This window comes from Myripristis murdjan, chromosome 1 (genome assembly GCF_902150065.1).
Source record: "Myripristis murdjan chromosome 1, fMyrMur1.1, whole genome shotgun sequence".
Classification (NCBI taxonomy): Eukaryota; Metazoa; Chordata; class Actinopteri; order Holocentriformes; family Holocentridae; genus Myripristis; species Myripristis murdjan.
Window position 1 is genome coordinate 5,704,294 of NC_043980.1, and position 13,196 is coordinate 5,717,489.

Sequence of the window (13,196 nt, forward strand, 5' to 3'; positions counted from 1 at the left end):
CCTCAGCTTGACACTGGCGTCCCAGCAGACCAGGAGACTTCGGCTCCGCTTGGAGGAACAGCCAGCCTGTATGGTGGAGAACCATTCAATATTTTTTATTTCTTTCTAGGGACCGGCTGTATGATTAAGCTACAATCTTCAATGAGTAAGCATATCCCAGTAAGTACATGTTTATGAGCTGACGCTGCCATTTTGTTTCCGTTTCTTCTTTTCCTCGTCGTGCGGTGGCATAACGCGAAACCAGCCGGCCTTCACGCTTTCTTCTCGGGACAAATCACGGCCTCCTCGCCTCGACACCCTCCATCCCTCCGGCGCCGACACTCGACGCTCATTTTGGGGGTTCATTTCCAGTGTTTTCGGCTGGGTTGGGTTTAAACCCGGCGTTGTAGTTCGTCTGTAAACGGAGGGTTTGTGTGAGTGTGAGCGGGTGTGGGGATGCGCAGCGCATTTCCTATTCGACATTTCTGCCGGATAAAATCGACGTATTTTTGTTTGTGAGGTGTCAAAGGCGCAGGTGACAGGTGATGTGTGCTTTCGGCTCGGAATCATCGTCCGTCTGCTTTAACGAGGCGATGAAATGGTCACTAATCGGCACAATGTAGTTTGTCTTTCTCCCGGCCCTGACACACACACACACACACTCACACACACATACACATACACACACACATACACACACACACAGTCTGTACAGGCCGCTGGATGATGGCGCCCAGTTCATCCTCACACAAAGGACAGTTTCCACTAAATACCCACATATAATCATCATGTCTGGTCTATTTGAAGCGTTCTTTCCCTCCTGTGTCTTTTTTTTTTAATGTCCCTCAACCGGATAAGACGTTTGATTGTTGCTTTTCTTACCGGCTCCGGTATCAATTTTGACACGAAACGTTTGTTTTTCAGCCGGAAAATATGGGATTAACAAAGCATACTTGGAGAGCTTAGCCAGTGTTTGGAGCCTAAGCTGAGAAAGAGAGAGAGGAGAAAGAGAGAGAGAGAGAAAAAAAAAAAAGCAAGCAGCATTTCCAGTGTGTGTGTGTGTGTGAGAGCCTTGAGGTATTACAGCGTCTTATGGGTGTAAAGGGCAGAAATGGGATGAAATGCGAGCAGAGCCTCACACACACACACCGTGCATGGAGCAGAGCTGGGATGGTGACAGCCGAGTGTGTGTGTGTGTGTATGTGTGTGTGGTGGAGCCCATGTTGAGATGTGACCCACATGTTATTGTTCTTACTGCTATAATATATAAAACCCTGTGAGATCCAGGCCTGAACCCTGTTTCTGTCTCACTGAGCCCGTTACAGCTGACATTTATTCATCATGAACCCCCCAAACCCCACCTGTTGAGTTGATATGAGCTGATGATGATGATGATGATGATGATGATGAACCACACGCCGCTTATTCTAGTGTGAAATTCAAGTCTTAGCCTCTGATGCCGGTGTGACTTCACATCTTCAGCTTTGCCCTTTTTGGCCAGAAAAACACCTACAAGACTGGAAACTGCAAAGATTAGACGTCAACCAGGAGTGGATTTTTAAAGGTCGATATGATAATTATAGTTTGGGGCAGGAAAAAAGCCAGTAGTCGATTAATCGGCTGATATAACCCACACACACACACACACACACACACACACACACACACACCAGCCTCCTTGAGAAAAAAAAAATTGACACGGTCAGAAATGATTGTCAACTTCATTAGAAACCGGATACCTGGTGAACTGAACATCTAAATCCAATAATAAATATATAAATAAATCTGTATTATTCACAATTTGGACAAAATCTCACACCTCGATATTTATGCCAAGGATCTCGATGGCGATACGATTTACGATATGACGATGGGTTCGCACTTATTTGAAGTTTTAAGAAATTTTATCGTCCGCATCGTTGGCTTTTGAGATATTAATATCTTGCATGTTCATATGTAGATAACGGTGTGATAGCGATATATTGTTCAGCCCTATTAAACATCAAACTCAAAGTAATTAATAAATGAATCTGGAGCTGAAAATCAAATCGTAAAAAAAATCTAGTTCGTAAAAAAAAAAAACCTTCATTGGGTGGCAGCTCGTTTCATTTTTTTGAGGTTTTATACGTGAAATTTCCCCACCGTGGGACTAATAAAGGAATATCTTATCTTATCTTATCTTTTCACCCCCCCCCCCCCAAAGTCAGTAAGTCGAAGCCGTATGTTGTGTTGGAAAAAACAAGAGTTCATCTGCAGTGTTGAGCTTCACAGGACAAATAATTACTCCATTTTATTTTGGACTTTTGCAGAATTAAGTCAGTTATTGCTTGAGATTGTTTCATTATCGTTTACGGCACTTAGACTGTCATTGTATTCATGTTATCCATATGACTGAACATTTGAATAAACTACTTATGTACTAAAATAACAATAAGTAAAGTAGATTTTGCGCAGGGTTAGGGTCGGTCGCCGCTTCAGCCACGTTCTGCTGACACTGATCGTTTGAAAATATCGATGTCGAATAATCAGCCGAACCGATTGATCGGTCGACCTCGAGGAAAGGCTGTTTGATTTCACACCGCCCGGTTTCCTCCATATTAATGTGAGCGATGTGCAGAAATCCTCCCTAAAGCAGACGACCACACCTCTGTCTGTTTAAAAAAAAAAAAAAGAAAGCGTCAGCAGGACAGATTTAAAACGTGTCGGCTGCCTCCTGACCCGCTGTGCCGGCCGTCAGGGAGCAGCCCGTCACCCCGAGCTCGTGTTCGGCCTGCTGCTTCCTGGCCGGAGCCAACAGCACGGACGAAACACATCACTTATTTCCAACGCGCTGTGAAATAAAGGCCTTTCACATTTTCCTGCCAGGAGGACTTTCATGTTTCTCGTGGAAGAAAGAAAGAAAGAAAAAGAAAAAAAATCCTCCCTCAGACAGATCTCATCAATCTGCCGTGTCCTCTGCTCTCCACGGCTCATTTTGTGATCAAGTGTCGTCATTTCTGTTTTTTTTTCTCCTCCTCTCGTGTGAACATGTAACATCTGCCTGCCACACACACACACACACACACCTCAGTCACTGATCTCCTACATTTCCCAGAGTGCCTCTCTGCAGCTCCCAGGACAAGTCTCAACATGTTGCTTTCAGTCAGACGTGGATTTCCTGCCAGCCAGCGAGTGTGTGTGAACATGGCAGCATCATTTTGCATCCGGACGTCATCACACCCCTGACTCAGAGTGAGACGTCTCTGGATGCTGCATTGCATTCTGGTCCGCCTGCTGCTCCTCGGGGGTGCTGGTGATGATCGGACGTCGGCGCAAACTCCAGAAAGAACGCCTCGCTCTCAGATTGGGAGGCGCCGACACCGAAAGCCGACGTTTTCAGATTTTCAGTCGTCAAACTCCAGTGTGGCTGCTGGAAATACGTCGATGTCGCCTCGTCTGAAAAATCTCCCCTCCGACGATAAAACGGGCCCAACATCACACACCGCCGTTTTAACGAGATGTTTAGACGTTTTTTTAGGGAAGATTTTTCCTTTTAAGCGACAACTTCTGAGCCACAGAGCGGCTGCAGTGTGTTCCTCCACACATCAAAACCCAGCAGGATCCCTGCACCGCCGAAACACACAGTCCATTAATCAATCACAATTCTGATAATAGAAGATAATTTAAGTTATTAATCGAGTCAAGATTACAGTAAATAACAACAGACACCAGATAAAAAGATATAAGAGTTAAACGGCTAAAAACTGACCATGCAGAGTGGGTTCAAAGACGAGTTAAGGTGCGCTTTGTGGAATAAATTAAATGCTTAAAGTAATTTTTTAAAATGCCAAACATCCGAGCTTCACTAAATCACAAAGACACCAAGACTGTCTTCCATTTCTCCGTTCATATTAGGGCAGATCGATAAACCGCTACCCTATCATTATCTTGATATGAGCATGCATGATGTTAATATCTCAAAAGGAAACGATAAGGACGATATCAGATTTAAGGTTGGGGTTATCCTGAGACACTGATTGGTCGGCTCTTATCAATAAAACACTTGAAGTAATTTCATTTTCCACATCCGGTTGGTATTATTATGTTGTTCTCTGAAGAAGGCTTCAATTTAAACACGTAAAATGTTGAAGCATCATGTCGAAGTGAGGTGGCAGCAAAATGTTTGATTTATTTATTCTTTTTTGTTTTTGTTTTTTTTTGTAATGCAGCTCAAGACAGTGATTTTTCTGTGTCCATTTTCACATATTATTATTCGTTTTTTTAATGATTGCTACACTTAGAATTTGAAATAAGTGTGAACCCACAGTCATATCACTATCGAGATATTTTTGGCCAGTTCATATCTTTATGAAATTAATACTTTGTTGTTGTTGGGGTTTTTTTTTTTTCACGTTTGGCTGCTGGTCAGACTAAGGCAGACATTTGAAGGCATCAGATACCGCTTTTCCACCAAACCGCTTCCAGGGCTGGTTCGGAACCCGTGCCTGACTTAGCACCGGTTCTTTGTTGTTCCACCGCCCAAGCACCGGCCCAACTGTTTCCAAATCGGTTCCATGCAAGCACCAACGGCGAGCAGGGGCTAAACAGGGGCCAGAGAAAGAACCGATGACGCGACCCACCACGTCATCGGTGGGCGGGGTTACAGACCCAAATGGGAACAGCGAATGCTATAAACGTAAAGCTAAACGTAGTCGTCGTTCGTTCCGACCACGAATACGACGGGTAGCCGGCAATAATTGCGTTTTTCGCCTCTGGACCTCTATTGTGATTCCGAGCGAGCGTCTCGCACACCCACGTGATCACGTTTTGCGATGACGTCATGACGTGGCTCTGAGTTGGCTCCGCTTGGCTGTTGGCCGGTGGAAAAGCAAACCGGTTCTTTGTTGGCACCAGTTAAGCACCAGCTCCGAACTAGCACCAGGTTCTTTTTGGTGGAAAAGGGGCAAGTTTGGGCTCTGATCACTTCCTGTCATGATTTAATTTGTGGTTGACTGGTCAGGTGAGAGCGGCGGTGAGGTGTGAGGTGTCGCTCTCGTGTTTGACGTCGTCCTCGTCTCTCTGCCTCCTCTCTCTCCTGCAGCAGTTCTGTGGTGTTCTGGGTCACACATTTATGGAGTTTCTGAAGGGCAGTGGGGACTACTGCCAGGCTCAGCACGCCGCCTATGCAGACGAGTGAACAGCCCGACTCGCCATCGCCCCGCCGCACTTGAGCCACAGGAGGGACCGTTTGGCAGGACCGGGACGCCTCCCAGAACCAGCGACAACTCGGCCTGGATGGGGTAACTCCACCTGCTGCACACTGCCCTCGTCGGCTTCCGCCTGGCCCGAATCAAGGTGGAACCAACCTTGTTTTTTTTTTCTCCATTTTGTTTTGTTTTATTCCAAAGGAGAGGGGTTTGAGTTGTTTTTCCCTCCCTTTTTCTTTTGTTTCCTTTTTTCCTTTTTCCGATTGTTCAGCCCTTGTTTTGGCCGACCCCACACTTTTCCCCACTTTTCCCCACTTTTCGCCTCGTCGCAGCCTTCTTTTTTCGGCCGTGCCAACCTCGTGAGAAGAAGACCGGAGGATTTCGTTTCTGGGTTTCTTGGAAGCTCGGTTTGACATTTTCGTTTGACATTCCCTCTCGCGTTCGCAACTAAGTGTTTACATTGGTGTTTTTACTCTGTGGAAGACATTTGGGTTTTTCTTCTTTTTTTTTTTTTTTTCTCTTTTCGTCGTCACAATGGCTCGTATGAACAGACCGGCCCCCGTGGAGATCACCTACAAAAACATGCGGTTCCTCATTACCCACAATCCCACCAACGCCACTCTGAACAAGTTCATCGAGGTGAGCCTCCCTGTGATCAGTAAAGTGATTGATCAGTCAGATGTCTTTCTAGAGGACTACGTCTAAATTTATTGATGTTTCTCCAAATTTTTAAGTCCAAACAGGGGAAAAAGTCAGGGAATGTAATAAATTCTTGGGACAAATCTGGAATTTCATGACCTTTTTTAGCTTAAATTTAAGAAATCAGATGTTTACTAGACATAGAGGTCATGTTACATTCACTACCCTGCAGAATAAAATGGAATAATAAACTTAAATACGACCTTAATCTGCTGGGTTTAAAAAAAAAATGGTTAAGGAAACTAAATGTCAAGTTTATGTAGGTCATGAAAATTCAACATTTTAGTCCTGGAAAAAATCTGGGAATTTTACATTTGATAATGTGAACCCTGTGAACCCTGAATATAGGGCAGAGACATAAGAACACTGCAAAAATGCAAAATCTTACCAAGATTATTTCTTATTTCAAGTCAAAAATTTCTTATTTCTTGTCAAAATATCTCATTACACTTAAAATAAGACATGATCACCTCAGAAGTAAATTGTTTTTAGACAATTTTCACTTGTTTCAAGTGAAAATTGGCAAAATTTGCCAGTGGAAAAAGTGAAAATTCACTTGAAATAAGTAAAAATTAGCTAGAAACAAGAAACAAATTTTGCCAATGAAACAAGCAAATTTTCACTTGTTTCAAGCAAATTTTCACTTGAAACAAGTGAAAATTGTCTGAAAACAATTTACTTCTGAGGTGATCATGTCTTATTTTAAGTGTAATGAGATACTTTGACTAGTAATAAGACATTTTTGACTTGAAATAAGACAAATAATCTTGGTAAGATTTGAGTTTTTGCAGTGAAAATGGATGGTAAAATTGATTTTGCTCATGTAAATAACCGAGGAAAATGAAAGAGAAGCCTGAAACGTCACAGTAACTGAGCTGGATGGCAGCAAACATCAGTAAGGAATAAAAAACAGTTCAGAGAGGTCAGAAGTTTGACTGTCAGTGTTTATTTTTGTAAAAAACGGTGTTTATCTCCTTGACGATGAGCCCTGAATCGGCTCTCCTCGTGCTCCTTCTGTCAGGATCAATAAAGTTTATCTTTCCTCTGTCAAATCCCGTCACGTGTTGTTGTGCAGGAGCTGAAGAAGTACGGAGTGACCACCGTCGTGAGAGTGTGTGAGGCGACCTACGATGCCACCCTGGTGGGGAAGGAGGGGATCCAGGTTCTGGTGAGTTCAGACGCCTCCCTCTCACAAATTAACACAGGAAGAACCACATTTTCTGTCTTTTTAAAGCTGCTTATTTTAACTGAAACCTACATGAAATGCATCAAGTGTGAGGTTGAATTCAGCAAAATGAGTAACAGCTGCAACTGAATCCTCAAAATGTCAAAAGAGCAGAAAAACATCCAAGACATAAAAGGATAAAAAAGCTCATTTTGAGGCCTTCAGGCTTCAGGGCCTCTTTTGTTGTGGTTTCCGAGGAAAAACAGGCCCGATGACATCATTTCCTTCTCTGTCCAGGATTGGCCGTTTGACGATGGGGCTCCTCCCTCCAACCAGATAGTGGATGATTGGCTGAACCTGCTGAAGGTGAAGTTCAGGGAGGAGCCGGGCTGCTGCATTGCTGTCCACTGTGTAGCAGGGCTGGGGAGGTGAGCGCCTCCTCTCCGGAGATAAAACTCTAGTTGTTGTTGTTGTTGTTGTTGTTGTTCTTTCCAGTACAAGCTGATATGTCCTGCGGCTCCTGACGTTTTCTTTGTTTCCTGCATTTGTACCTGATCTGATACAGAGACAGGAATGACGAGTGCAGCACAGAAAAAAAAAAATAAATAAAATGTTTTCATCGCTTCACTTTGATGCAGATATGAAGTGAAGTGATGCTATTGACAGATAATCTTTGACATTCAGTGATTATTAGTCAAGGCCCGGGTCGGAGAGCAAGGCAAACAAAATAAGGTATTGTATTGTGAAAATCAGCGGTTATTTTGGTTTTATTTTGTTATGTAACGCGTCTTGTGCCTCCAGTTGCTGGCGGTGAGCTGGAGCCACATGCTTCGGCTCTGGCTGCACAGCACAGATCTAATTCAATAAGGCAAATAGGAGCTGATTTTATTCTATCTGCTTTAATAGAATTGCTTTAAAACGAGCCGGACACGGTGCCTGTTAAGTCTTTAAATCCTTTTTTTAGCGCCGCAGAACATTCAGTCAGGTGTTCTGCTTCGTGCCGACCTTTTGATGTCCCCGTTTTTTGTTTCCAACTTGGTCTTAAACTCCGAACGTCCTGCAGAGTCGAGGAGAGCGGCAGGTCACGGCGGCGTGCGCCCCCTCGCCGCCGCACCGGAGCCTTTCTTTTGATGCAGAGTGTGTTGTGAATGAAAAACCTCCCTCTCAGTCGTCGTGTTTTGTCCTCTCGCTGCAGAGCTCCTGTCCTGGTCGCCCTCGCCATGATAGAATGTGGGATGAAGTACGAAGATGCTGTCCAATTCATTCGACAGTAAGTTCACGCGGGGGGGGGGGGGGCGCTTTTGTCACGGCTGAATGTGAGGAAGTCTGAGGCTCGCCTGGCGAAGGCCGCCGCGCTCACAGATGCTCACGTTTCCATGGCAATGAAGGATTTTGGTCCTGTTTTTTTCTTTGAAATTTGGAAATACCTTCATATGAATGTTGGGTTTTACATGGAGGTTGTCCAGGGCACTGCAATGGACTTAAACCAGTCACAGAGAGCGCCGTTCTCTAATCTCTAATTTAGTCCAGTCATTTTATTAAAAAACCTAGGACAAATTGCAAGAGAAGCAAACTCAACTGATTTTGTATCCTCAGTTTGTCCTGATGAGGGGAAAAAAGTCCCAAGGAATCCCATTGGTGTAAAGTTTTGAAAATCACCTATTTATGACCACATATTACCAAAAAACACTGTTTTTAACACACAGGGGAAAGGAGTTCAAAATGTTACTTTCAGATATCACTATAAAAATTCACAAGTTGATTACACACACAAAGACAAGAAAAAAAGTCAATTACAAGTTCTTTGAATTATTCTGTTTACACATGCATATCACACATTATCTGATATGATATGCACAAATTGGAATATAAGGAATAAATGCCAGAACAGATATTTAAACAGTGAATTAAAAGGTTACAATATATATAGTAACCTTTTAATCCACTGTTATATAGTAACCTTTTAATTCACTGTTTAAATGTCTCTTCTGGCATTTATTCCTTATATTCCTTATTAGCACATATCAAATCAGATAATGTGTGATATGCATGTGTAAACAGAATAAATCAAAGAACTTGTAATTGACTTTTTTTCTTGTCTTTGTGTGTGTAATCATCTTGTGAATTTTTATAGTGATATCTGAAAGTAAAATTTTGAACCCCATTCACCTGTGTGTTAAAAACAGTGTTTTTTGGTAATATGTAGTCATAAATAGGTGATTTTCAAAACTTTCCACCAATGGGATTTCTTGGGACTTTTTTTCCCCTCACTCAGGACAAACTGAGGATCCAAAACCATTTGAGTTTGCTTCTCTTGCAATTTGTCCTAGGTTGACCCCAATTTTGGCCTAAAATTACTGGACTGATTTGACAAATTCCCCGTTAGTGCCGGACAGAATCAAACACCGTGATGTTGCTGACAGAACACCTCAGTAACAGCACTGTGCTGACCCTGCTGGGATGACTGCTGCTGTTTTCATGAGATATTTACGCACCGTAACATCACTGACAGTCAGAAGTGATGTCATGATGACTCAGCAGGTCGAGGCGAACAGCAGAGCAGCCACCACAGTCTGATGAGGTCAGAAAATCGCATCTCCTCTTCGCTGTGATGCAGCCTGTAAAACCCAGAAAAGACTAAACGTAACGCCACGTGACAGTACTGCCACGTCCAAAATCCTAGATGGTGACTGGTTTCATTTGACAATATTAATATTGCAGTATATTTTCAGTTGAGGCAGGAATTGTTTAAAGATTTCCCACAACAAAAATATGAGTAAAACAAAAAACTCTGGCAAAACAATCTATAAAAACAAGCGGCTGCATGTGAGGATGAGGTGGAGAAAGCCCTTTTTCATGTGACTGTGACTTTAGAGGGACATTAAGGAGGGGATTCAGTGTTACTGTGTTCATGGACTCTTTGACAGAGCAGATTATAGTTTCAGGGATCAAAAAGGTGCTTGACTCCACAAGAGGTTAGATAAATTACAAATAAAGGTCTGACACTGACTTTGATTGAGAATGTACACTCACCTGTACAGATCCACCTGTCCAATCTAATGCAGTTCAATGCAACAGCTCTGCCATAAATTCTACCTTTTAACAAAGTTTATAATGTTCAGTTTTGTGTAAATTTAATTCTTTGTTCACTATTGAGGTTGTAGTTTGCAGATTTCTTGTACTGGACTACATTATGGTGAGAGGTGTTTCTGCTTTTCTGTCCTCCCCTATTTATATACAATGGGTGGGGACAGAATATTGGAAACAGCTGTCAGTAAAGTGCAGTCCAGTCCAACAGCAGCACTAACTATGAGCTCAATAATAATAATAATAATAATAATAAAACTTTATTTGTGTAGCACCTTTTAATACAAGAATTGCAGCTCAAAGTGCTTCACAATAAAAACAAGAACATTTGAAAACACATTAAATAAAACATTAAAAAAGAATAAAACACAGCACAGGGTGGAATTAAAAAGAAAAGGCTAAAAATTGAAATAAAATTTGAAATAAAACAAAAGATGCAAATAAAACAATAAAAGACAACAGTGTCAATGCCAAACACAGAAGTGAATGAACACCTCTGTTACTGTGACAACAAGACAAGCTGAGCATTATAGGCTTCAAAACAGTAAACTTTAAGGCACAACAGTTATATAGATAGATAGATAGATAGATAGATAGATAGATAGATAGATATACTTTACTGATCCCAACCAGGGAAATTTTAGATTAGATTAGATTAGATTGTGCAGGTGGAGCTGATAAAGTGACCACTGAGTGTGTTTGCACTTTGGACACTTTGGCAGAGCGTGTCTCGCCTGAGAATATTTTCCAGAAACATGGTGTCACGGTGTCAGACTTTTAATTCAGAACCTGCTTCAGGGATCGGACACGTGCTGTGAGCGTCCAGGTGAGCTGACTCCTCCCCCTCCTTCTCCTCCGTCTCGTTGCAGGAAGCGTCGAGGAGCTTTCAACAGCAAGCAGCTGTTCTACCTGGAGAAATATCGTCCAAAGATGCGCCTGCGCTTCAAAGATTCCAACGGCCATCGCAATAACTGCTGCATCCAGTAGAGCCAAACCGCGGACCACGCCAACCCCGCACAGGAGAAGAAGAAGAAGAAGAAGAAGAAGAAGAAAAAAAAAAAAAAAAAAGAAAGTTCAATTTAATCTTGCTAGCTTATTACCTGGCAGGCTTGTTTTCTTAGTCATTGTGTTGAAGTATTTCCTTTGGAAATCCATGCTCGGTAATTCAAGTGTTCCCTTTCCTCTCCACTTTCAAATTCAAGTGTCAAAAAAAAAAAAACAACAAAACAAACAAACAAAAAAAAAAAAAATCAAAGGAAAAAATAAGTAAAAGTTGTGTGAACCGGAATCACAGTGTTTTTCTCTTCATGTGCCCGTAGAATTGGAAAGAGCCGCGCCGCCAGTAAGTCGTGTATCATTGTAAGCGTCCAGATGTTGGGTTATATTCCTGTCGCAAACGCATCCCAAAGATTAGGATTGGCCAGTGCGTTTACGTTGCCTGAGAATGTGCTAAAACAACCGGTTTTTATTTTAACGTACGCTGTTCTGTACTCCCCCCCCCCGCCCCCCCCCCCCCCCCCCCCCCCCGTTTATGAAATTAATGCGGTTCCGCTCCAAGACTGACTAGAAAGAGGTTTGCCTTCCTTCAAATCCGATGGTTCATCCATTAATGCCTTACAATCGAAGTGGAACAAAGGCAATCGGGCTGGGAGGCGACTCCCGCTGGCATTTGGAAAAAGGTTTCATTTTTCTACTCGGAACAAAAAAAAAAAAAATTGTTGCCTTTGTCTTGTGCAGGAAGTCTTACACACACTTATGCCCTTTCAGTAACTATTTTTTAATATAAAATGCTTAATTGTTGCAATATTTGTCAATTGAAAGTCTGGGAACTCGTACCTTTTTTTTTTCCTTTATTTTTCTTTATTTTTTTTTTTTCTCTATCAAACCTTTTGTTTACTAATTAACTGCCATGTCCAAAATGTGATTTTGTGTTTTTATGGTTTTATTTTTTTATTTTATTTTTTAAAATTTTATTTCTGCTTCGAACTGGACTTCCAACGTCTGCGATATTTTGTATGCCTTTTTATTTGATGTCCGTAACTTAAAAAGACTTGGATACTTGATGATTTTATGTATTTGAAAATGTGTACTATTATTATTAGGTTGGCTATTTATACTATCAATGGATGTGTGTTTTAGTACCGTGAGCGACAAAATTGTACCTGTTCACCAACTTGTGAGAGTACATTAAAATGATACACTGAAAAAGCAAAAAAAAAAAAAAAAAATCTCTAAATGGGAGTGCTCATGAATGCTGACGTGCAAACTCAGTTTTCTCTCCAAAAGGTAACTCCAACACCTGCAGCCACACCGGATCAGGACAAATGAGGGTTTTTGTTTTAAAGAATAAAACTAAATGAAGCTCTTTAGTTGGTCCAATAAGCCTTTGAGGTACAGAAGGTTTTATATTTCACAGATATTACATGATGAACTTTTTCCATGATGGTTAGACTGGACTTAATTCAAATTTTGCCTAAAAATGAACTTCAAATGTTTTATCCCACCAGAACTGATTAATTAAGTTGATTTTCTCCACTAAATCTTGTGCATCAGATTAAGAAATACTTGAAACTTTTCCTCCTTGGTCATGAAATCTCACATTATCCACTTTTATAACAGACTTAAATGTTGCTCAGTTGATTTTCTCAGATGGCCAGAGTCCTCGGTGTAAAATCCCACTGTCTTAACACCTTTTGAGAATATAAAATACCTGGAAACTGACACAGTGAGTTAGTGGAAAGTCAGTAGACATCATTTATAGTCACTTCAGCCCTGCCATTTTTTTTTTTTTCCTCGGAGCAAGAGAGTGAGCCTGTCTCAGCTCTTAGCTTCCTTCTCCACAAAAAAACAGAAACTTGTTTTGTAACGAAGCCAAAATGGAGCAGAAATATATTAAAAACTCTTCCCATGATGATAATTTAACTATTAAAAGCAGCTCAGTTTGTTAAATACATATGAAAGTACTACTGCTGAGAGCTGTGTCCAGGCTCCCATCATGGGGCTGAAACTCTGAGTTGTGCCCCCTTGTGGTTGTAAGTAAAACTGCAGCCTAGAGGAGAAAACCTGCAGACATTTTCTTT

At 41.7% G+C, this 13,196-nt stretch overlaps 1 protein-coding gene across 4 annotated transcripts; it reads left to right on the forward strand.

The window, feature by feature from the left end:
* Nucleotides 1–11,875, forward strand: ptp4a1 (protein tyrosine phosphatase 4A1). Of its 4 annotated transcripts, none has more exons than XM_030064720.1 (7): nt 1–159; nt 5,060–5,804; nt 6,940–7,032; nt 7,327–7,457; nt 8,225–8,299; nt 10,986–11,141; nt 11,187–11,875. In XM_030064720.1, exons 2-6 carry the CDS (start codon nt 5,700–5,702, stop codon nt 11,101–11,103), a joined length of 522 nt encoding a protein of 173 aa, XP_029920580.1. In that variant the 5' UTR covers nt 1–159; nt 5,060–5,699; the 3' UTR covers nt 11,104–11,141; nt 11,187–11,875. The 4 variants fall into 4 exon arrangements, with proteins under 4 accessions (XP_029920580.1, XP_029920596.1, XP_029920569.1 ...); XM_030064736.1 differs by having other exon boundaries at nt 5,060–5,258; nt 5,717–5,804; nt 10,986–11,643; XM_030064709.1 differs by having other exon boundaries at nt 10,986–11,643.
* Nucleotides 11,876–13,196: the final 1,321 nt, after the last annotated feature.

Bases quoted from the DNA above. Each gene is read 5' to 3' on its own strand.
- ptp4a1 (XM_030064720.1), top strand. From the start codon at position 5,700: ATGGCTCGTATGAACAGACCGGCCCCCGTGGAGATCACCTACAAAAAC. The intron at 7,033-7,326 runs GTGAGTTCAGAC...TTCTCTGTCCAG, and splicing joins AGGAGGGGATCCAGGTTCTG to GATTGGCCGTTTGACGATGG. The intron at 8,300-10,985 runs GTAAGTTCACGC...GTCTCGTTGCAG, and splicing joins GCTGTCCAATTCATTCGACA to GAAGCGTCGAGGAGCTTTCA.